The sequence below is a fragment of the Furipterus horrens genome, unplaced genomic scaffold, assembly GCF_987537825.1.
Source record: "Furipterus horrens unplaced genomic scaffold, mFurHor1.1.pri manual_scaffold_21, whole genome shotgun sequence".
In the NCBI taxonomy this organism is placed as follows: Eukaryota; Metazoa; Chordata; class Mammalia; order Chiroptera; family Furipteridae; genus Furipterus; species Furipterus horrens.
In genome coordinates, this window is record NW_028327191.1 from 407,632 (window position 1) to 431,246 (window position 23,615).

Consider the following 23,615-nt stretch of genomic DNA (forward strand, 5'->3'; position numbering starts at 1 on the left):
CCACGCAGCTTCCGGCGTTGCCGACGTGACGTCACGCCCCAGCGCCTCGAGGGCGCGGCAGCGCCAGGCCCCGCCCCTGCACCTGCGAAGGGCCGCACAGCGCCCGGCACTTCCGGGGAGCATCGGGGAGAGCGCCCCCCGCTTCGCGCTGCCGCAGCCCCACGCGGCCGCTCCGGGCCGCCCGCGCAGCCGTGCGATGTCCGGTCCGCAGGCGCGGGGGACAGCGGCCCTCTGTCTCGCCGACTCCCCGACCTAGTCCTTCCTCGCGGGGAGGCGGGGGAGTGTCCGCCCCGCCCTCCGCAGCGGCCCCCACCGCACACTCCGGAGCTCAGCCTCGGCGGGGCGGCCGGCCCGCAGCCCCCCAGCGCTGCCGCAGGCCCTGGCCGTTGCCCTACGCGGCGGCCTCCGCGGGCTCTCCTGCCCTGTCCCGTCTGCGCGAACCACCGGCTCTGCCCCGGCTCCTTCTCAGCCGAGCTACTGAGAACAGAAACGGAACACTCACCCGATGAGATCGCGCTCCGACGCCCGGGCGCTCCATGCCTCGCTGCCGGAGGTGGCCGGACGCCGGCTCGGGGACAGCGTCGTCCCCGGAGATCCTGCTGGGGCCCCTCGTCCGCTGTCCTTGCTGTCCCCACAGCCCGGGGGGCGGGGCGGGCGCAGGCAGGGAAGCCGAGGCCCAGGCCCAGAGGCCTGAGTGACGAGTGTGGCTGGGCTGGAACCACTCCCCTGGCACCTCCACGCCCAGGCTGGACCTCAGCGGCAGCCCCGTGCCCCTCCGGGTGCAGGATGGCATGACCTAGGCACACATGCCCTGGCGCCCCCGACCAGTCCGCCCCTTGAGGTCCTGGCCCCCAGAACCCATGAATATGGGACCTTAAGAGATAAAGGGGCTTCACAGACGAGATTAAGTTAAGGCTCTGGAGGTGAGGAGATGGCCCCGGGTTTGCTTTTGAGCCCAATGTGATCACAAGGGTCCTTCCAAGGGGGAGGCAGGGGACGGGGCGGGGGCAGAAGAGGGCAAAGGGGGACAAATGGTGATGGAAGGAGACTTTCCTGGAGTGGAGAACACAACACAATGTACGGTTGATAATGTTATAGAATTGTACCCCTGAAACATGTATGATTTTATTAACCAGTATCACCCCCATAAATTCAATGAAAAAGAGGGAGTCTGAGAAGACGGGAAAAGAGAAGCAGCAGCTGGAGCGATGTGGGGCCCAGAGCCGAGCAGCGCACACCATACCGCAGGAGAGGCAGGAAAGCGAGGGAATGCACCTGCCCCGAAACCTCCAGAAGGAACGCAGCCCCCCACCCCCACCCCGGAACTGTCAGGGGATGAATGTGTGTTCAGTTCAGCCAATGCGTGTGTGGTGATTTGTCATGGCGGCCACAGTACACCCGCACCCCTGGTGACCCCACTCAGGAGGTGCTCTGCGGGCAGCCAGGACTGAGAAGAGGCAGCCAAGGTGACCCCGACACTGGGTGCCCAGTGCTGCCCTGGACTCCGCAGGTCAGCATGTGGACGCACAGACCGGGCGTGACATGGGGTAGCAGCCAAAGGCCAGGCCACCGTGTGGATGGGCAGCGCAGGCAGCTCTTCAGGGTTAAAAGGCTTCACCAGCTGGGGGAGACTGGGCAGAGGGGCAGGTCCCCATTAGAGCTGCGGTATGGGGACACAAACCCCAATCCCCCAAAGGGCCATGAAGGGGGCAGGTGCAGTGTGGTCAGGAGAAGGAGCCCATGTGGCCCTCCCAGGCCCTTCTTGGACAGGACATCTTAGTCCATTTCTGAGCCCCAGCCCTGCTGACTGGCGTGAGCCAGATGTGGAGTCAAGCCTTCTGTGTTCCCGCCGCGGGAGGAAGGGCCCACAGCAACAGCATCCCTGATGAGTGACGGGGAGGGGCCCCTTGTCCCAGGAAGCACTGGGTGTCCTGCTCCCCTGGGGTTCTCAGCCCCAGGCCCTGGGGTGAGTGGAGGAGGGCGCCTGTCCCCAGGCGGAAAGTGGGCACCCAGCTTAGGGAAGAACGAGGCAGAGGCTAGACTCCAGCAGCCCTGGAGCTCTCCCCCACCCCTTACCTGCAAAGCGCTAGGTATGAGGGCAGCGGATAGCTCAGGAGGTCCTGATGCCCCACCCGCGCCATTGTGCCTCTCTGGCTGGGCTGGGCTAGGGCAGAGACAGTGGCAAGAGCGATTTTTGCTTATGCTCCGTCAGCTGCTGCAAAGAAACATCAATCATTGATGCTCTGGGCATCCCCGCAGCCCGGAGAGGTGGCCAGCCCCATCCAGGCCGGGTGGGGGTGGGGTGGGGCTCTGCCCAGGAGCCAGGCATGCAGAAACATGGCTGCCAGCCGCAGCTCTGCGCCCTGGCACCAGCTGTGCCCTGCGTCCTGACCTTGGAAGGCTGCAGGAAAGCCTGGGACTCCTGACCAGAGGGCCAGGGCTGGGTGTGGTCTCCAGAGTCCCTGGCCTAGAGGTCCTGGGGAGGAGGCTGAGCCTCTGTCAAGTGTAGAGGGCACAGCGGAACCACCGTGGCCCCCACCCCTTGCGGGGTACCCAGAGGTGGTGTGGGGCTGTGTGTGCTGGAGTGGCTGAGAACTGGGCCTTGTCTCTGTGCCTTGGGGGGGACAGCAGTTTCTGAGCCATGCCCAGATGCTGGGGCCTTCTGAAATAGGGCATCTGTCCCCAGAGGGGCCACCAGGACGGGGCTGGAGCTGGGCGTGATGACAGCAGCTGCGGCAGGCCAGGGCCAGGTCTCGGCTGGGGGTCAGCACAGGCAGGATGCACAGATGGGCTCCCTAGGTTCCCCCAGGCTGCATTCTCCCATGGGGCCTGCGATCCTCGGGCCAGTCTGGGGCTTCCAGGGCCCTGCAGGCAGGAGCAGGTCTGACAGGAGGGGCAGGTCCTTATCTGGCCGGCCTGGGGCCAGAGCCACGTGGGGCTGGAGCCTTCCAGAGAGAAAATGGGGCCAACAAGGCACCAGGGGGTACATGGGACACAGGGGTGAGCACAGCCCCTGGGTGGGTGTCTGCACCCACCCCCATCCTGAATCTGGGACCTGAGCCAGGGCTGCAGAGTGAGTGAGTGAGGCCCCAGCAGGATGGTGTAAGCCTGCCCAGCCCTCGCCAAGGCTGAGGGTAGAAGCAGCCCCCGGGAGGGTCTCTGCCCCCATCTCCACCAGGCCCTAGCTGGCCAGGGGTCCCAGGGACCACCCAATGGCACAGGGACTGTCTGCACAGGAGCCAGCAGTGCATGGCTCAGCACTCCCTCAGTGGCCATGTGAGACCCTCCTCCCTACCTGTGCTTAGGGGACAGGGGCAGCCCCCAGCCTCCCTGACCAGGGCTCCACCCTCGCCTCTCCACAAAGCAGATGAGAGCCCTCTGTGCATCATGCTCAGCAGTCAGGATGTGTTACTTTGTCACATGGAGTGAGGCCACTTCATTTGAATGGGAGCCCAGGGTCCTCACAATCTCTCCAAGCTCACATGCCTAATGAGGCAGGGGACACAGAGCTGTGCCCTAAGGTCTTATAAGACTGCCCCATGTTTGCAGGCCTCCACAGCCAGAGGGGTAGGCTGAGACCCCTGACGGCCCTGTGCAGATGCTGGACTTGACTCTGGTGGGTGGAGCAAGGCAGGTCTCCCAGCAGAGGTGAAGGCAGGGTCTTTGGCCCTGGGGCACGCTGCCCAGCTCAGGAGAAGACCCTGGGGCAGGAGGGGTGAGACCCATGCTTGTGTCCCCACCTGAATGGCAGGACTATGCCCGCCCCTGCCCTGGGCTTGAGACATAGTAGGCTGCCAGGGCCTCTTCCCGGCAGTGATGCTTGTGGCTGTCTGGCCTACTGCTGGAAGGCTGCCGGGCTGCGGTCCAGCTAACGGGAACACAAGCATGAGTCATCCAGCAGCAGGCTAGCCTGGGCCCTGCCGGCAGTGCGTCCCGGAGAGCCTGAAAGGGTGTGCACCTGCGTGTGTGTGTGTGTGTGCATGTGTGCGCATACGCACATGTGTGTACGCATCTGTGTCTTTGTGCCTGTCCCAGCAAGGGGGCTGGAGTGGGTGGAAGTGTGTGAGCGTGTGCTCCTGTGTCGGAGTGCAAGGGGACATGTCCCAGTAGGTCTGTGTTTGGGTTTTGGGGTGAGGGTTGTCTACGTGTATCTCTGTGTGGGTCATCTGTGTGTCTGTGTGGCTCTCCTGTTGCAGCCTGGCCTGCAAGGTGTGTATGTGTGTCCGTCTGTCCATTCCTGCACCACTCCCTGGCAGCCCCAAGGAATGGCCCTCCTTGGTGGTTGCTGTGCTCTCCTGGGTCTGTTCTGGCCCAGGCTCCCACCCTCAGCCCCAGCAGGACTTGTCCCTGCAAGGTGCCCTTACACCAGACTGAGCCTCAGCTTCCTAACTGCCCACCCACTGCCCCAGACATGCCTCCCTCAGCCCAGCACCCATGGCCCCAACTGTTCTGCTCCAGCTCTCACCAAGTCCCCTCTGCTAGCTTCCAGAACACCCCCCTCCCAGGGCCGCCCTGGTCCAGCCCCCACACCCTTGGAGGTCTCCTGACTTTCAGCAGTTGTCCTGGGCACTCTCCCAGCCACGGGTGGGGGCGGGTCATTCAGCCTCAGTTCTCTCATCCTGTCCTCTGCACACACACTACCCTGTTGCCTCTGTTCAGAACACTGTTCCCGCTCTCCTGAGGCAGTAGTTTGGACTGCCTGCCCTTAAGAGTCTGTCGGGAGCCTTCCAGGACCTCTCCCCAACCCCCGACTCCAAAGGCTGGACCGTGCACCAGGGAGAGGGCACCTCCAGATCGGAGCCCCCAGCGCAGGGGTCAGATCATAAGCCCCAGTCTCCTTCCCTACTGCCCTCCTGGGCGCCCGCACCCATCTCTGGACTGCGAAGTGAGACTTCAGCGCGCGGGTCGCATCCTCAAGCCTCAGCACCGAGTCTGGAGACCCCTCCCTGGCAGGAGTCTGAAATTTACTCTCTGGATCCCGGAAGGCTGGGGGGGGCGGGGGCGCCGGGCAAGGCCACCTGGCGGGGGCTGGCCTGCAGAGGAACTGGGACGCGGGCGGGGCGTGGTCAGGACTTGGGGGCGTGGCCGGAGAGGGTGGGCTGGGCCCGGCCTGGCAGGACCATCCCTGGTGCAGGCGAGTCTTGGGCGAGGTCCGGTCGGCAGGGGGCGGGGCCTAGAACGGGGCAGCCAATAGGCTGAATGAGGCCGGCGGCACCGCCCGCGCTCGTTCCGCAGTGGCCGGGCGCGGGCCGGGGCGGGGCCGGGCGGTGGCTGGGTCGCTGGCCGCGGGCTCTCTCCGCAGTCCGAAGCCCGCCGTCCCGGGCAGCGCACAGCAGCAGAGGCCGGGGGTGGCGCGCGCCCGCCCCAGGGCCGCCCGGGCGCCGAAGCCAGACCAGAGACTGGACGCGAGGGTCGCCGGCGGCCCGCACCTGCCGGCCGCCACGATGTGCGACTGCTTCCACATGGTGCTGCCCACCTGGCCCGGAGCCCCCGGCAGTGGTGCGCGTCCTCCCTGCCTGCAGCCCGCTCCCCTGGGGCGGGTGGGCTTCGCGCAGGGGCGCGCGCCGGGTTGCGGTGCTGGCGGGGTGGGAGCCCCTCGCGGACCCGCCCACAGTGTCGCACGCGCCTTGCGCCTCGGGGCTGTCCTGGTCCCTGCCTCCCCACTCCTGCGCCGCGCCTTTCACCTGTCCCTGTCTCTCGGCCTCCCACCCCTCACTCTGTCACTCCAGGTCGCTGATTCATCTCTGCCACACGCTCTGTCGCTCCCCGCCTCTTTCTCTGCCACTCTCCACGTCTGTCTCTCCCTCTGTCACTGTCCCCTTGCTGTAACCCTCTGGGAAGTCTTCTCCGTCGAGGTGGCCGCCTGGGGAAGGCCGCACATCTGAGGGGGTGTGAAGGCCGTGGGTCATCAGGTCCCCCATCTGACATGTTTGGGGGAAGAGCAGAGTTAGGGGTTTTGGTGTTGGCCTAGGACTGCCAGGCTGGGCTGGGCTGGGTCCACTGTGTGGCTACTGTGTGGCTGGATCTCTGGATAGGTGATGGCTGTGGCAAGAATGGACCTGATGTCTGGGGCTTGCGGAGGGACCTGGGAGGGGTCAGAGTTCAGGCTCGGTGCTGGGTCGGGGAAGGTGGGCGTTGCCCATGGGACACAATGCCTCCCTCTGAGCCTCTGGCCACAGAGTGAGAAGTGGGTGCTCCTAGTCATCTGGTTCCAGGACCTGGGTATCTCAGCATCTTGGAGGGCAAGGCGGGGGCAGGGGCAGGCCTTCCAGCTACAGGGTCAGTGACACAGGTCAGCGAAGCAGGTCAGTGATGCCGCAGCCTGGCCACACCCAGGACACCTGGCCTGCTGCCGACTAGAGGGCTGGAGCCGAGCTGCATTGGCACAGGCTGGACCCCTCTCCTGGGGAAACAGATAATGATGATGAGGGGCTGCTGCTGCAGAGGGGCGGGTGCTCCTCGGCTGGGACAGGCTGCTCCTGTTCCCCGGATTGCCGGGTTGCGGGGTGAGCATGGAGGCCCAGCTGGCCTCCTGTTTGGGCCGCCCTCACCCCGGTGGGAGTCAAGGTGCCCTGGTTTTCCCTGGACAGTCAGTGGAAGAGTGATGGCCCCTGTGGTGGTGGGCCCCCAGCTCCTCCCCCTGACTGTGGCTGGCCCTGGCCCACATCACTGGGATTCACCACATCTCAGGGAGGGGAGGGCGCCCAAGATTCCCCCAGGCTGCAGGCTCTACGGCCCATCTCCCCTGCCCTCCTGCCTCGCAGAGCCTGTGCTGGGTCCCCGTCCCCATTTGAGGACCTGATTCTCTGCTGGGTTTTGGTGGTTCCCTGGTCTCCTTATGTCCAGCCTACAAAACCACCTGCTTTCAGGGACCGAGGTCAGTGACTCTCACGCGGCAGTGGGAGGACACCGGCCGCCTCCCGGCAGGGGCGGGTCCGGCACAGATTCCTGACCCCTCCAGGGGAGGCAGAACATGCACTCCTGAGAAGGCCCCGTGCGGACTCGGTCCTGGCCTCCTCCAGCCGGAATTCCTTCCTGGCAGGCCAGGAGGGCCGCCTGCCCTTGTCTTTCCACCCAGTCCGAGCCGGCCCTCCCTCTAAGACCCCCGCGAGCCTGTCCGCACCCTTCGCCCCAGGCCCAGGAGGGGCCGCCGGTCCGTGCAGCCTGCGCGCCGAGGCCGCCCCCTGGTGGCTGTGCAGGGAACAGGCCCGCGCAGGGACCCGCCCTGCACAGTCCGTCCAGGCGACCTTCCCCTATTCCAGGTTGGGAAGCGAGCTTCACCTGGGCGCACCGCCTCCATGCGGGCCACCAGCTGCTTCACTCCGTGATAGATCCCAGCTGTCACATCCCTTCCTATCCTAGGGGCCACTGGCTCCTTCCAGAGGCCCAACTGGAGCCTGGACAGCTAGACTGACGAGGAACCCCCCCTGACCTCTGGCCTGAGCATCGGCCTTACACTTGCCAGCCCCTGGCTTGGCCTGAGGCCGCCGGCCACCCTGAGAAATGCCCACAAGGGCCAGGGAGACTGCAGGTGCAGTTGAGCTGCAGCCTGGGGGTCTGGGTGGTTTCGGGACTGCTGAGGCCTCTCCTAAGGGCAGCGCAATGCCCAGCATCCCCGGGGCAGCCCATTCCCCTGAATCAGGCCAGTGGCCTCTGCACAGCCCTGGGCCCCCGCTGCGAGGAGCCTCTGCAAACAGGAGTGACCACAGCTGCCCGAGGCCGAGGTTGGGCGGGATCTGCATGGTCCACACCAGCACAGGTCTGCATCCCCACTGTGCAGACAGGGTCGCTGCGTGTAGGGGCAGCGTGGACTCCCAGAGGCCTGTCATAGGCTTTGTGCAGTCATGTCTGACAGGTACCAGCTCTGCTTGGCCCACCAGGAGGGTCCCCAGCAAGGGCGCTCTCGAGTGCCCCTCCCCCACCTAGAAGTGCCTTTGGCAGGGGGGGTGGGCATGGGGGGGGGCAGCAGAGCTCATCCTGGCCCAGGACCAGCCCTTCCCACACCTTCATGAGGCTGGTTCTCAAAGCCACTGCTGGGGAGGGCACCTGTGTCCCTGACAGCACCCCCAGGTCTTTTTCTGGTGGGGAAACTGAGTCTGGACAGCTTGGCTCCTGCCCCGAGTCCTGGGGAAAGGGGGGTAGCGTGGGCCCAGGAGTGGATATGAACCAAAGTAGTGTGGGCTCACTCCACTGGGGCCCGCTGTGGGTGGACCGGAGACAGGACTGCCCTCACCTCGGTGTCTTCCTCTGCCCACGTTCCTCTGTCCTGGGCCCAGCTGGGAGCTGCCTCTTCCAGGAAGCCTCCTGATTGCTGCCGCCCCCCCCTACCCCTCGCCAGCTCTTCTTCAGGCTCAAACCCTCCCTCTCTGTCTTCTGCCTCTTGTGTTTTCAGTTCAGCCTGGGGGTGGAGAAGTGCCAGGACGGAGACCCCCAGGCACATGGGGTGAGGCACTGGCCATCTGGGGGCTTTGCTATCACTTCAGGGGTGAAAAACCCAGATCTCCCCAGCCTGGCCCTCTGCCCGGGAGGAGGCGGACCCTGTGGTCAGATCTAATATGAAGGGGCACCTGCCCACCCATCCATCCGTCTGTGCATTCCAAGGGCCCTGGGACTTGAGAGGTCGAACCTCAGGGAGCAGAGGGAGCAGAGGTTCCCCGTGGTCAATCTACCGTCAGTGCAGCCTCAGGCTCGTGGAGGAGTCCAGGAGGGCTGCCTGGAGGCAGGGCTGTCTGATGGGAACAGCTGCACATACAAGAGGCCTGGAGAGAGTGTCAGCTGGGGGGCAGCAAGTGGCTTAACAAGGTGGGTCTGGGGCGGAGTGGAGAGGGCAGGGGCCAGGCCATCAGGAGGGAGGGCTGTTTCACCGGCAGCAGGAAGCTCTACAGGGTTTCAGGGCAGATCTTGAGGGAAAGGCTGAGGCTGGATGGGAAGATGGAGGGCGGAGGGCTGAGGGCTGAGGGTGGGGAGCTGGGGCGAGCCCAGAGGGGTCCGGGTGTGGATGGGGTGACGACGGCTGCCTCCCCTTACCTCCCTCTCCAAGGCTGCTGCCCATTTTGGCCAGGGGTCTGCCAGATGCTGCCCACCCTCTGCCTGGGCCTCCAGCTTCCCTTTGTTTTGCTTTTTTTGGAAGCCACAGAGGCTGGCAGCCAAAGGCTGCTTCGCTGGGATGAATATTTAATAGTCAGAAGCACTTTCTAAAATGGAAAAATGTATCTGGGCCCAGGAGCTGGCAGGTGGGGCGGGGTGGGAGCTGCCCCCCCCCCCACAGCTGCCTCCGCACCTGCAGCTGTCCCTGTCCCCGGGGGAGACAGAGGAGACGCTGCTGACCCAGTGTGTATATGAGGGGCGGCCTTGGGCAGGCGCATTGCCCTGGGGTGATGATGGGCCCAGGCAGAGCTGCTGAGGCCTGAGAAGGGTCCGCCAGCTGTGCTTCTGCCTGGACATGGTGCCAGACATCGGTGTCCACTGCTGAGAGGAGTGGGCTGGGGACAGGACCCCCGGTGGGACCCTCATCTGGGCCTCACCCCCCTGCAGGCACAGGGAGTGGACGGGCCGGCTCAAGCCCACCGTCTGCTGGAGGAGGGCACGGTTGGGGCCGGACCTCGGGCTCTGGCTGCTCTGCCCCTCCCGCTCAGCTGCTCAGCCTGCTGGCTCCCTTGTTTTCCAAGAGCTGCCAGCCTTGCTGGACCCTCGAGGGCGGGAAGAGGGTGGCCTCCCTGGGGGTCTGGTTGTGGGACCCTCAAGGGCGGCCCCTTTCCCAGCAGGCCTTGCTTTTGGGTGGCGCCAGCACCCGAGGGCTCCTCGTGACGAATCCCTTGAGAATGCCAAGCGCAGGCCGGGCCCTCGTGCCGGCTGATTCACTGTCAGCTGCCCCTGGCCCTGCCCTCCCCTGCCCACAGCCGAGTTCCCACGACTCCGCTTCGGAGCCCGGGGCACAGTGGGCACAGGCTGGACAGCCGGGGCCTCAGGACCTGCCTGCGTACAAGGCCTGGCGGCGTGGAGCCAGGGGTCGGGCAGGTGGGCCGGCTTTTGCTCAGAGCCCGTCTCTGCAGGGGAGCCAGGCGTGCCTCCGCAGGACTGGGAGCGGCTCAGGGCCCGGGGGTGAGGGGCAGCCCCTGGCCGGTGCCCCCACGGATCCCAGGGGTCCTGACCCCGGGCCTGTGCTCCCAGCCTGACCTTCTCCTCCTGCCAGTGCTCCCGGCCCGTCTGTGCGTCCCCACCGTCCTGCCCCCGCCCGCCTCCCGCCAGCCCAGTAGCTTCAGGGGTAGAGCACCGCCAGGCTGTTGGTGCCAGCCACGTGAGCCTGGGGAGGGCGCTCTGGGCTGATCGAGTGCCCGTGCCAGTGTCTGCGTCAGGAGACAGGTGTTGGGGTGAGGCGGCAGAGCTGGGGGCTGGAAGTAGCCTCCTCTGGCTTCCCGAGGTGGGCCCAGGCTGTCCCAATGCAGAAGGGCCTGCGGTCACCGGTCATCGAGGTGCTGGGGTCCCTGGGCCTGGAGGGGCACTGCTCCCTGCAGCCCGTCCCTCCTAGCTGAGTCAGCCAGGGGCCCTGCCCTCGGGGAGGTGCCAGTCTGGGGGTGTCAGGCTGTAAACAAGTGTTCCCAGGTGAGAACCGTCTGGGCCGTGGGAGTGGGTGAGGTCACTAGCCAGCAGGTTTGGCAGCCTTTCCTGTCTCATTGTAAATAAAGTTGTCGGTGACCTTTAGGTGTTCAGGGTGTGGAGGCGGCCAGGAGGGGCCTGGGTGCCATCCCTCCTTCCAGGCCTGCTGGCTCGGCCCAGGGCTTCTGAGCCCATCTGCCCACCAGGGCTCCCTGCCTGGGGGCTGGCGCTTTTCCCAGGAGTTCTCTGAGTGGCCAGGGACCTTCCCTGCCTGTCACCCTCTTCTTCTGGCTTCTTGTGTCTGGGTGGGGGCGCAGTTTCAGCAGCTCCTTTGGGTGCCTGCTGCCCCCAGCTGCCCAGGAGCCCCGCTGCCCACCCTCGTCTGGTGTGGTAAGCAGAGGTGTGGGTGAGGGCATCCCTCACTGCCCTCCAGCCCTGGCCGGGCCCTTAGCGGTGCCGGCTTGCTCCTTGGCCTGCTGGGGGGGTGCAGGGTGGCACAGCTCTGGGACCCAGCAGATGTGTGCAGCTTGCGGTGTCTTGCCTGGGCCTGCCTGGTTGGCCAGGGCTCCCGGAACTGGGAGGGGCCCACGTGCCTGCGTGGGGTTGAGTCCTGGAGGGTGGCAGGGGAGGGGACAGGAGGTGACAAGCCAGGCAGTTCAGACTCTGGGGAGTCAGGACTTGGGGTCTCCAGGCTCAGGGAGGTGTTCCTCAGTCCCCACTTCTGTGCACGTGACCTTGTTGAACACGCTGGTCCCACGGCCCCACCAGAGCCGGCTCTGCAGCCGCCCTGGAGCTGGGCGTGGTCGGGGCTGTGAGTGTGGGCTGAGAGAGCCGGAGGGGCCGGGCCCACAGCCTGGCCACAAGGCCACACGCACGGGCTCTGTCCAACCTTGCTCTGGCCTTGGTGGCCAGGCTGTGGCAGGGGCTGGCCGTGCCCTGGGCAGGGGTCTCAGCAGAGCGGGAGGGGCCCTCTTGCCCCGAAGTCCCAGACGGAGCCCGGATCTGTGCCCCTGGGAGGTCCCTCCAGGAAAGGCACCTGCAGGAAAACTGAGGCACAGAGCCTCTGTGCCGCCTGCCTGGAGGGTCCCGTCTGACCCCTGAGTCTGGACCAGACTGGACCAGACTGGACCGAACCGCCCTGGACAGGACCGGACTGGGCTGGGCCCAGTGGGCGGCGGTGACTCAGACATCCCCATGCTGGGCAGTGTTTCCTTCCCCCAGTCAGCTGCTCAGGCTGGGGGGGCGGCCTGGGGGAGGGGCAGGCCCCAGCTCTCAGAAGCCGAGGGGGAGGGGCCTGGCTCCGTGGCCTGCGAGGGGGCAGCCCACTCCCTCCGGTGGGGCCGGGGCCAGCGGGAAGGAGGCCTGAGGGCGGGGCCGCGGAGGGAGGGGCTCAAGGGCGCGGGGGAGACAGGAGCCCGGCACCCTCACTTCGGGGCCGTCTGGAAGGACTCAGCCTGGGTAAGCGGCTGCTGTTGTCTCCTGTGTCCCCTGCACCCCACCCCGGCCTATCCCGGGCTCAGCCCCGGGCCCCGCAGCGCTGCGGGGCGGGGGCTGGGTGGGGTCCTTGGGGCCGGGAGGCAGAGCCGAGCTGGGCCTCTTCCTGCCCCTCCGCCCTGACCCGGCCCAGCCCCCACTGAGCCTGGAGGGACCCCTGTCAGGCCAGCAGCCTGCGATGGGTACCCCCAAGGTTGGACCATGTGACCTGGAGGGGTGGCCCTCTGACGACCGTCACTGTCCTTGGTGGGTCACTGGGGACCCTGGGGATGCAGGGGGCTGTTCAGGCGAGTGTGGGCCTGCTCACCTGCCGGGGCCAGGTGGGCTGCGGGGCCTGCAGTGGTCAGCCACCCCCTCGGGTCCCATCTGGTTGGACAGGGGCATGGGGCCACTCCTTTCAGCTGCTGGGCCCCTTGGGGCTGGCAGGCTGGCCTGCCCTGTGCCTCAGTTTCCTCAGGTGCTGCGGGAGGAGACGGGGCCCACCGGCTGCCCCTCAGGCCAGGCAGGCTCGCCTCATCCCAGGGGGTCTGCTCTGCCCCTGTCCTGCCTCTGCCCATCAGCTCGCTGTTCCAGCATTTGTGACGCACCTACTGCGTGCTGCGCTCTGAGTGCTGGGTGAGCAGAGGGTTCCAGGGCCCAGGGAGCCGGCAGTGGGCAGGAGCGACGGCAGGGCGGCAGGCGGGTCTGTGCGCCGGCGGAGGAAACAGCGAGCGGGACGTGCAGAGGCGGGGGGGGGGGGGGGGGGGGGGGGGGGGGGCTGGGCCTGGGACGGAGCAGCAGCGGCGGGGCTGCCCGTGCGGCTGGGCCAGGCTTGGAGGGGCTCTGACCCATGCTGACCGCTGGGCGGCCGCAGGGGCTTTGGGGGGGCAGTGCCTCAGAGAGGGTGCTGTGGGGGTGCTCTGCGGGCACGTGCGGAACCCTCGCCTGGGACCGAGGGGACCAGGCTGCTTCCTGGCCCTCCTGGCGCCCGCCAGCCCCGCCCGTTACCTGGAGAGACATGGGAAACAGCAGGAGGGGTGGGCAGGCCCCCGCCGGCCGCTGGCTGCTGTTGCTTCTGAGTCTGCCAGTCTCATGACGAGCCCGCCCAGCCCAGCCCTGTCCCCGTGAAGTTCCAGGACGGGGTGAGGCCCGACACCTGGGCTGCAAGACTGGGAGCTGTGTCCCCAGGGTGGGCCTGCCTCGGAGGCCCGCTCTCACGGCTCCCGGCCCAGACCCACTTGTCCGTGCAGGCCCCACAACCTCTCAGGCCACCAGTGGGGCCCCCTCAGCGGCTCTCCTCTGGCCGGTCTCGGGGTCCCCCAGCCCACTGTGGCCCTGGTAACATGCAAATGCACTCCACGCGCCCACCACCCCTGGACCCACCGGGAGGTGGGTGCTGGGCCCCAGGGGTGGCTGTTTGGATGCAACTTGTGTTTTGTTTAAGCAAAATGGCCCCACCCCATGTGGCTGGCACTGCTGGGAGGTTCTCCAGCTCAGTTGGGACCCCGATGGGCAAGTGCTTCCAGCATAGCACCCCGTGTCCCCTTCACCTGGCTCCCACATGCCTTGACTCTGTCCCCTTGCCCCAGAAGGTTCCAGTTCCTGGGAGTGCAGTTTTCGGGTTGAAGGGGTGCCTCCCCCCAACGTCCCCAGGTGCCCCTCCCTGGGGTGCTGGTGTTTGAGGCCCCAGAGGGTTGGAGCTGGGCTGGGTGGTCATGAGCCCTGAGCCACGAGGTGCAGGGGAAGGGACTTGGGGCCTGGGTTGGCATATGTCATCTCCACGTCCTCCCCTGTAAAGCGGGGCTTTGGGGACCTAATTATTGCTCGTAATTGTCTCCAGAGCCTACCTGTGGGGCCCTGGGCTGCAGGGCTGGGCCAGGCCAGGCAGGTTGACAGGATGCGTACCCTGCACTGGGCACTGAGCAGTGGCCCCAGGACAGGGGGCTGGCAGCATGATGCTCTGGAGGTCCGGGGGCGCTTCCTGTCCCTCCCCAGGGGCTATAGGTTGGAGCTGGCACGGCAGCCTCTCCCTGGCAAACAGGATTTCCTCCTTCCTGTTTGTGTGCCCCTGGGCCAGGAGGGGTCTCTCCTTCAGGGGAGCGGGAGCTTAGAGCTCCAGCCTGGCAACTTGCCGCCACCATGGCCTCCCCGGCTGGCTCCTCGTCCCCGCTGCCAGCCAAGGGTGCTGTGAGAGCGGGGCAGCCGTGCACAGGCAGGCTGAGCGCCCCCCACGTCCCCAGCCAGGGTGTGCCCCCCCTCTCAGCGGTCAACACCTTTCTCACCCGCCCTTGTTGCCCACTAGACTCCTGGAGTGGACTTGGGGTACAGCTTCTCAGGGACGAGGCTCCCTGCCTGTCTCGGGGGCCCTGACCCCCCCCCCCATTGCCCCCTGGAAACAGTGTCCTCAGCACACAGCCCAAAACCTTGCTTGCTGGCCCGCCTCTTCTGCCCCCGGTCCGGAGCCTCCCCCGGTCTGTGCTGACATCGCCCCCTCAGGGACAGGCCTGCCTTCCTGCCTGCCCAGGAGGGCGGCCGCTGGCCCTTGTTTTGTTCTCTGACTCAGAGTCGCCTGCGGAGGCTGAGGGGTGGGGGAAGCTGGGTTTCCAAACAGCCAGGAGCCTCCAGACCGTCCACTGCTCTGTCGGGCTGCCTCTGCCCCGGGCTGGCCAGGACCCTCCTCTGCCCGGGCCCAGCCTGGCCGGGCTCCACCCTGGGCACACGGCTTCCCCTCCCAGCCTCAGTTTCCCCATCTGGGAATGGGGTTAGGGTATATAGCAGAGCTGGAAGGGAACCCGAGGCCAGAGAGGGTGGGGTCTGCTGCCACCTTCCCTTCCCCATGCCACCCACGCCCTCGCACAGCCCCCTCTGGTTGTTCTGGGTGGGCAGGGCGGCCCCTGGACAGCCACGGGGAAACCAAGACTCAGAGGGGGACAGGTTTGCTCAGGGTCACGGAGCAAACTGGCTGCAGAGCAGTGGCCAGCTGCTGGGTCGCACAGAACTGGGCTGACGGGGTGCTCACCTACGAGTAGGTCCAATCGGTCTACATTTTCAGATTTATTGGCATAACGTTTATAATGTCCTCATTTCAATTTTATGTAGCATTGAAATTTTTTTTCTTGAAAAAGGGTAAAAATCTACGTGTGTAGCATTTTCCCACAGTGGACACTGGCGAGGCCAGCAGCAGACCTCCCCGCCAGCCCCTCCCTCCTGCCCACTGCGGGTGGACGCGGTTTGCCCGCCTGCCTTGGCCCGAGCGGTCCCGCAGGACAAGCGCTCAGCATTGTTCTCATACCACTGTGGTCGGACATTTGAGCCTCTCTGGTTCCTGGGCCCTGAAATAGTGCCAGGTGGACATTTTTGTGCCCGTCTCTTGGCTAAACCGGCGTGGAGCTGCAGGGCCGCAGGTGGGCTCCACAACAGGGGACGCTACCAGCCCCCAGAGTGCCGGCCCCCATTCAGCCAGCCTGCGCGTGCGGAGCTGGGTGGGCCCTCCTGGCTGTAAGGGACTGAGGAAGCTGAGCGCCTCCTTTTGTCAGCTGACCCCTGGGGTCTTCCTTGTGCATTGCTCTTCTGACACTTTCTTGCCCATTTTCCTATTGGGCTGTCCGTCTTTCCCTTTGGGTGGCAGAGATTCTTCGCGCAGTCTCGCAGGGGGTCCTGGTTGGTAACGGTCTCGCGTCTCTCTGCGTGACTTCACCCCCAGGTGTCCTTGGCAAAGAGCCTCCTCACTTTTTTTTAAAGTATATTTTATTGATTATGCTGTTACAGTTGTCCCATTTCTTTTCCCTTTGCTTCCCTCCACCCAGTACCCCCTACCCCCAGCAATCCCTCCCCCCTTAGTCATATCCATGTGTCGTGCATATAAGTTCTTTGGCTTCACCCTTTCCTGTATTATTCTTAACTCCCCCCTGTCTACTTTGTACCAACCAATTATGCTTCTTAGTCCCTGCACCTTTTCCCCATTTTTCCCCCTCCCACCTCCCAGCTGATAACCCTCCAAATGATCCCCATGCCTATGATTCTGCTCTGTTCTGGTTTGCTTAGTTGGATTTTTTTATTTTTATTTTTTAGATTCAATTGTTGATAGTTGTGAGTTTGTTGTCATTTTAGTGTTCATAGTTTTGACCTTCTCTTTCTTAAATAAGTCCCTTTGACATTTCATATAATAATGGCTTGGTGATGATGAACTCTTAGCTTTACCTTGTCTGGGAAGCACTTCATCTGCCCTTCCATTCCAAATGATAGCCTTGCTGGGTAGAGTAATCTTGGCTGTAGGTCCTTGCTTTCATCACATTGAATACTTCTTGCCAGTTCCTTCCTGCCTGCAAAGTGTCCTCTGAGAAATCAGCCGATAGTCCTGTAGGCACCCCCCTGTAGGCAACTCTCTGCCTCTCTCCTACTGCCCCCAGGTCTCTGTCTTTATCTTTCACTTTTGGCATCTCAGTCGTGGTGTGTCCTGGTGTGGTCCCCTCTGGGTCCAGCTTGCCCGGGACCCTCCATGCTTCTCGGACCTGTATGTCCATCTCCTTCACAAAATTTGGGAAGTTTTCCTCATTTTTTTCAATTTTTGCTTCCTCATTCTGCACTGGTTGACTGTTCTTTTCTTCCTGATGTTCCAAATCATTGATTTGAACCCTGGTTTCCTTCCCTTCACCATTGGTTTTGTGTGGATTTTCCTTCATTTCACTTAGCATAGCCTTCACTTCTTCTCTTATGTATTTACTGTGTTCAAGCATGTCTGTCAAGCCTGTGAGCGTCTTTATCACCAGTGTTTTGAATTCTGCATCTGTTAGTTTGGCTATCTCCTTGCCTTGATCTGTTCCCACTTTTGGGCCATACTTCTCTTTCCCCTCATTCTGACAGGCTCCTGTGCTTGTTTGCCTCTGTATCTTAGGTAGAGCTGTCACACCTGTTATGTTGTAAGGGGCGGAGCCTTAGGGATTCATCAGGACAGGGCGACTCATTTCACCACGTTGTGGCGCAGTGTGTGTGGGAGGGGTCTGAGAGGGAACAATGCCGATTGCTCAGCACTCGCCCCTTTTCCAGGTACCTCTCCCACTTCTGTATGAGACTGGTACCTCTCCAGCTGTTGCCCTGGGTGTTGTTCCCAGAGTAGGTGGGTCTGCAGACGTTCTAGGACCGTGGGGCCCTTTAAACAAGCGGACTCTGCTGAGAGACCGGCAGTTTCTGCCTCCACTCCAACCCCCACTGGTTTGCACAGTCAGAAGCAATGAGGCTTGATTTCCCCTGGTGCTGGGACAGTGGGCTGTGAGGAGCTGGGGGTACTGCCCAGGTGTCCCTTCGGACTTTTAAAATGTGTGACTGAGCTTTCTGCTGGCCTGCCACTGCTGCCATTGCTGCCGACGCTGTTGCCGCCATCACCACACCGTGTCCTCTCTGCCCCGGCTCCGCCCCTCCTACCTGTCTGGGTGAGTATTTCTTCTTTATATCTTTGTTTGTTGGACTTCCCTGCAGTTTGATTTTCTGGAACTTCTGGTTGTCTCTAGTTTTGAGGTAGTTGTGTTCCTTCTTAGTTGTGGAGGGAGACGCAACGTGTCTGTCTACGCCTCCATCTTGGCTAGAACTCTGTCTGTTCCCTTGGTTTTAATTTGCATTTTTCTTTTGACTAAAGATGCTGACCATCTTTTCTTGTGCTTATGGGTCCATCTTTTAGGACATGTTTGTTCAAATCTTTTGCCCATTTTTATTTTTATTTTTTTTCTTGGAATCAGCCACATTCCTTTTCCTTTCTTCCTGGGATTGAGAAACCCCCACAGAGACCAGCTAAGGAGGAGTGACCGTCCTTGGGTTCTTTGAGCCTCAGATCCCCCACCTGCAAAATGAGGATGAATATGATGTCCTACCCTTATGAGATTTTAAAGTGGCAGATGTAAAAGTGCCTTATAAACTGTCGAGTGCTGTGCACAGGGAAGCAAGTGCTACTGATGTCATCTCAGAAGAGTGCTGTGCTTTAGAAGGCGGGTGACCTGAGCCTCAGGTTCCTCATCTGGAAAACGGGTGTCCTAGTGCTCCTTCAATAATAATAAAGTAGTAACTTCTATTATTTATTAAACCCTTCTGACTTGCCAGGCCCTGGCTGAGCCCTCAATATGTAAGATGCTGTTACTGTGCCCATTTTGCAGATGTGGAAACTCAACCTTGGAAAGTTTAGGGAAGAAATGATACACTTACTTAATGCATCCAGAGTGCCAGGGCCTCTTCAAAGCATTAAACACGTCTTAATGCTTTTCTTCATCACCACATATTTTTATCTCCCATCTTAGCTGTGACGTTAAGTGCTTACCCAAGGCTCCTGCATAGCAGGTCAAGCTTCAGGCGCAGGTCGTCCGCTCCAGCCGCTGTGCTGTGAGATACCACACTCTGCTGCCTCTCAGGGAAGTACCTTGAGCTGGAATTCAAACAGGGGTCTGTCCAGTTCCAACCTGGGGCAGTCCAATGATACGGGGCCTTGTCCAGCCCTGGGATAAATGATTCTGCATCAGGAGAGGGAAAAAAAAGGACTGCTCTCTAAGAAACCTGAGTGCAGGAGTTTTTGCCCATTTTTAATGGAGTGTTTTGTCAGCTTCTGTTGAGTCGTAGCTCTGGGTGCCAGTCCTTTGTCAGGTACACGGGTTACCTTTCATTTCCTTGGGAACGCCTTTCCGCCTGGTGGGCAGCTCGGCTGGTTGGAGTGTTGTCCCAAAACGCCAAGGTTGTGGTTCAACCCCTGATCAGGGCACATACAAGAATCAACCAATGATGCATTGGTAAGAGGAACAGCAAACCCATGTTCCTCTCTCTCTCTCTCCTCCCTCCGTCCCTCTTTCTCGAAAATCAATCAATAATTTAAAAAAAAATTTTTTTTAAGAATGCCTTTGCAAACCAGAGGTATTTAGTTATGATGAATATAATTGATCACATTTTCTTTTAGGATTCACACCTTTTGTATGCAGCCTAAGTAAGCTTTGTCTCCCCCAAGTAGCAAAGAATTTCCCCCATGTTTTCCTCTCGTTTTATAGTTTAAGGTTTCACCTAGCGCTCTGTGATTCATTTTAAGTTAGTTTTTATGTGATGTGAGGTAGGCGCCTGGGTTTCCACCACCCCCAACACACAAAGAAATATCCAATCTATCCAGCACCACTGTAGAAAAAATGTAATATATCTATTTTTAAATTACCTGGCTGCTTTGTCAAAGCCCAGTGAGCACATGCTGTGGGGGCCTGTTCTGGAATTTCTGTCCTCATCTTTCTGTTTATACCACATGCGTCCCTCCCACTGGAAGTAAGAGTGAACTCCGCGTTCGATGTAAACTATTGTGCGTATATTGAGACGTTTTCACGAGCCTGTCGTCTGTCGTGGTGATGGTCCCCGGTGTGCTTAAAGCAATGTCGTCCTGCCACGTTGGGCAGCAGAGTCCGTGAGCACCTCGCTGGCCGATGGCAGGCCAAGCACGCTCACCTGGCCTGGTGTAAGACTGCAGTCACTGAGCGGGGCAGCAAGTGTCCCGCTGGGGCTGAGGGCCCTCTCATCTGTCCCCTGGTTTTGCCTGCGGTGAGTCTGGACTCTGGGAGCAGGTGTCCGCAGACCCAGGTGTACGCTGGAGGAGGCCGTCGAGAGGACGTGACCGCTGGCCGGCCCCCTGGGCCCGGGCAATTGGCGGTGCCCCCCCTGCCCCCGTCCGCAGAACCTCTGGGCTCCCCCAGGCCCTGCTAACCACATCTGGCACCACGCACTCCGGAGTGGCCACCTCTCTCTTTAATCTCTCCTCGGCCCCCGTGTATTTATAACTGGGGAGTTCCTGCGGTGGCAGAATAAGTCTATGATGTTTTTTGATGAATTATTCCCTATTTATCATTATGAATTATGGTTACTTATCACACGACACATTTTTTCTCTGGTTTCAGTATTAAACTGTCTGTCTATATCCTCAGTGTGCATTTGGGTAGAGAGCACATGGCTAAGTCTTGCTTCTTTGTCTCCTCTGACCATCTCTACGTTCTCTCCCAAATTTTAAACCCCCTTCTGGTTTTAATGTCACTGTCACTTTGGTTGGTTTAAATCCTACTGAATCCTGCTGATTGCTTTCTACTTTACCCCATCCGTTCTCTGCTCCTTTCCCTCTTTCCATACCTGCTTTAGGATTAAGTATTTTTACACATACCACCACGCAGCAGCACACGTCACATGTGTACACTGTGTATGTCTGTATGTAACGTCTTTTTAGTATCCCGCTTTATTTCCACTACTGCCCTCTTTTCCTGGCAGTTGCTAGGGCTCAGGTGATGTATTTCTACTCCCACGGTAGCCCTTCAGCATCGCGTTGCGTGGCCTATGTGGCGAGGGCGGCGGCAGCAGTCCCTGCTCCTCCAGCCCCGTCCCGCTCCCTGAGGTGGCCACGCGCATCACGTCCACACACGCTGAACCCCATGCCATCATCTCTGTTCTCCGCAGTCAGCTCCCCGTTTCCCCTCGGCGCTGCGGGAGTATAACTGACGCACTGCAAACCCCACCCATTGTGAACGGGCGATTCAGACGTGTGTTGTGACCGCACACTGTGGTCTGGGCGTCGCCCCCCATCCCCTGCAGCCCAGCTGTGGCCCCAGGCCCCGCCCAGGCAGGGCCTACTCAGTTCCAATGTGTGTTTTTGCTGGATTGTTACATATATTACATCCCCGCGTGTTCTCATCCCAGCGGCGCGGCACAGCAGTTCCTTCTTCACTAGAGGAGGTGGCGGACGGTGGCCTGCGTGTGTTTTGTCGGTACGGTGTCATTGGAGCGCGGCCACGCTCGCTCCTCTGCTGCCGCCCTTGGGTTGTGACTGCGGCCCCTACCTGCAAAGCCTGAAAGATTTGCTGTCTGGCCTCTTAGGAGAAAAGTGTGCCACCCCTGCTTTATGAACTCTCGTGTCTCTTAAAGAAGTGAGGAGACGGAAAGAGGAAAAATATATTTCTAGAGAGCCTCACATTTGCCGTTTTCTCCACCCTCCATCTTGGCCTGTGGCTCTGAGTTGGTGGTGGTGCCTGGCCTTTGCTCATGAGGCCGCTCTGCCGCTGCCACGGCCCCCAGAGCCTCTCCACGTGCCGCCGCCTTTGCTCGGCCGGCCCTGACGTGTGAAGGCTGGTTTGCTGGCTGTAGAATTCTTGAGTCACAGTGTTTTTCTTCCGACAATTTGACTGTATCCTTTCCGTTCCTTCCAGCGGCCAGGGTGTCGGCTGCTAATGATCACTGTGCCCTTAAATGTCACGGCTCGGTCATTTTCTTCCTGTGGCTTCCAGCCCCGTCTCCATCTTGCCGTTGTTTGGCACGGTCATGTCTGGTGTGGATGTCTCTATGTTTCTCCTCTTGGGGTTTGTTGAGTTTCTTGCATCTATAGGCTTTTTTCAGCCATTATTTCTTCAGAGATGCTCCTGTGCTCTCCCTTCCTTCTGGGACTAAAGTCCCACTCAGTGCTGGCGTGCTTAAAGGTGTCCCAGTCTTTCCTCCTCGCTTGTCAAACTGGTGATGTTTATTAACCCACAAGTTTTCTTTCTTCTAGCACCTGTCCCAGTTCTGCTGTGAAGTCCCCACAGTAAAATTTCAACTCCAGGACTGTCACTTGTTTTTTTTTATATATGTAATTTCTATTTCTGTATGACCATCTTCCTTCACTGATGCCCCTATTTTCCAGTAATGCTTTAAACATGGTTTCCTCCAGCTTTTTGAACACATTTATAATCATTGCTTTGAAGTCTGTGCTAAACGCAGCCTCTGTGGACACTCCTGGCTGCGGGTCCCCCTCTCCTGTTTATTTACGTGTCATGGGTTTTGGTCAAGTGCTGGGCATGATGGGTAACAACATTGTAGCTGCTCTGGCTTTGGGGTCTCCTCAGGGTTGTGATTATTGCTTTGCCCGTGTGTTTGTTTGGTGACTTTCTTGGACTAAATCGGCAGAATCTGTCACTGTTGGAGCCCCCTGCCCTCTCGCCTGACCCAGCCCAGGGGCTGTGGGTCACCGCACATGTGATCTCAGACTCGGTGGCCAGGACAGGGCGACAGCACCTCCGAGGTGTGCCTGCCGCGCTCCAGCCCCTGACCCAGCCCCTCTCTCTGCAGTGTCTGGCCGGCAGCTGCAGCCTGGGGAGCTGGATGCGGAAACCGAGGAGGACCCCTCTGTACGTGAGGCCCGGGGGGACGCGCGCCCTCCTCAGACCTGCCCCCCCACCCCACCCCTGGGCCTGGGCGGACCCGTGTGGCTGAGGGTAACCTGAGTCTCTCCTCCTGCCAGGTGACAGAGGGGCCCGAGGACGAGACCATTCGGCCACGGCCACAGGGGTCCTCGCCTGTCTATGAATGCGTGACTGAAGGCGCCGGCTTCGGACTCCCGGTAACCCTGTTGGACAGAGGCCACGGGCAGAGGGCGGCCCGGGTGCGGGGTCCCAAGTGGCCGCCTCTCCTGCACCGCCCTGTATGGGCGGCCCTCGTCTGTGTCTCTGCAGCCACTGCCCTGGTCTGTTGCCCTCTGGCCCCAGCTATGCCCGACGGGCCGCCCTCTCCTCCCCGCCCCTTCCCTTCAGCGTGCACGCGTGTGTGCGTGCGGGGAGTGGCCCCGTGACCTGTGTGTGGCAGGGCCCAGGAGCTGTGCGCCGCGTGCCATCTCTGCAGAGGGGACACAGACAGCGTCCGCGCAGCTGAGCTCAGCTCTCTGCACATGGCCCCGCGCTGGGGGCTCTGGGCCTTTCAGGAGGGGTTCCCTGGCCTCCTAACGTCACCCCCGTCCCCTGGGCTGGGGCAGGCGGGTGACCCTGATGTCTGACCGTAGGAAGACACACCGAGCGGGCGATCCTCCTCGGGGAGGCGGAGGTCCTGGTGGAAGCGGGAGTCGGGGGACTCACGGACGCCCTCCAGGATGAGTCGTGCGGAGGTGGGCGTGGCGGGCGCTGGGGGGCGGGGCAGGTCCCCACGGGGGCGCGGCTGGAGCCAGAAGCCGAGGGCGAGGGCTGGCGCGTGCCCTGGGCCCCGCGGAAGGCTGTGCTCGTCCGCTCCCCAGGCCGAGGGGTCAGGGATCCAGGAGGCCGGTGCGGGCCTCTCCACAGCCCAGTGCCCCCGCGACGAAGGGCCGACGCCCGGCCAGAGGGCCTCAGGGAACAGGACTCTCTGTTCCCTGACGGACGGCGCCCAAGTCTCTGGCTCCCGCGGCTGGGACCCCCCCCCCCCACCTGCTGCAGCCTGTTCTGGCCTCGGCAGCCCTGGCAGGTCTCAAGCCCTGCTGCCCCAGGCCCCCGCCACGCCCCAGGTCAGGCTGGCCGCGCTGTTTGCTGTATTTCCCCCAGGACTTATGGCCCCGCGTGGTCTGAGCACCAGCTGAGCCCTGAGACCAGAGCTCAGAGCAGGTGGAGGGTGAGCGAGGGGTGATGGGGGCGCGGCTCCCACTATGGTGAGCAGAAGCCTCGCCCCTGCGTCCCGGCAAGTGGGGGCGGAGATGAGAAACGGCCACGCCCACCCGAGGCGGCTGCAGCTGGCGTCCAGCAGGGCCCATGGGGCGGGGACCCTCCCCTCTCCCCCTGTGG

General features: G+C 62.0%; 1 protein-coding gene across 2 annotated transcripts in view; it reads left to right on the forward strand.

The window, feature by feature from the left end:
• Positions 1 to 12,035: 12,035 nt before the first annotated feature.
• AHNAK2 (AHNAK nucleoprotein 2) overlaps positions 12,036 to 23,615 on the forward strand; it is a 29,431-nt gene continuing 17,851 nt past the window's right edge. Inside the window, exons 1-4 of one of the 2 annotated variants that reach the window (XM_090265623.1) lie at positions 12,036 to 12,054; positions 22,162 to 22,220; positions 22,334 to 22,432; positions 22,868 to 22,969. In XM_090265623.1, coding sequence (XP_090121749.1) covers positions 22,955 to 22,969 — 15 coding nt within the window. In that variant the 5' untranslated portion in view covers positions 12,036 to 12,054; positions 22,162 to 22,220; positions 22,334 to 22,432; positions 22,868 to 22,954. Of the gene's footprint in view, positions 12,055 to 22,161; positions 22,221 to 22,333; positions 22,433 to 22,867; positions 22,970 to 23,615 lie in introns of those variants that run through there. The other variant, XM_090265622.1, reaches the window with a different exon arrangement.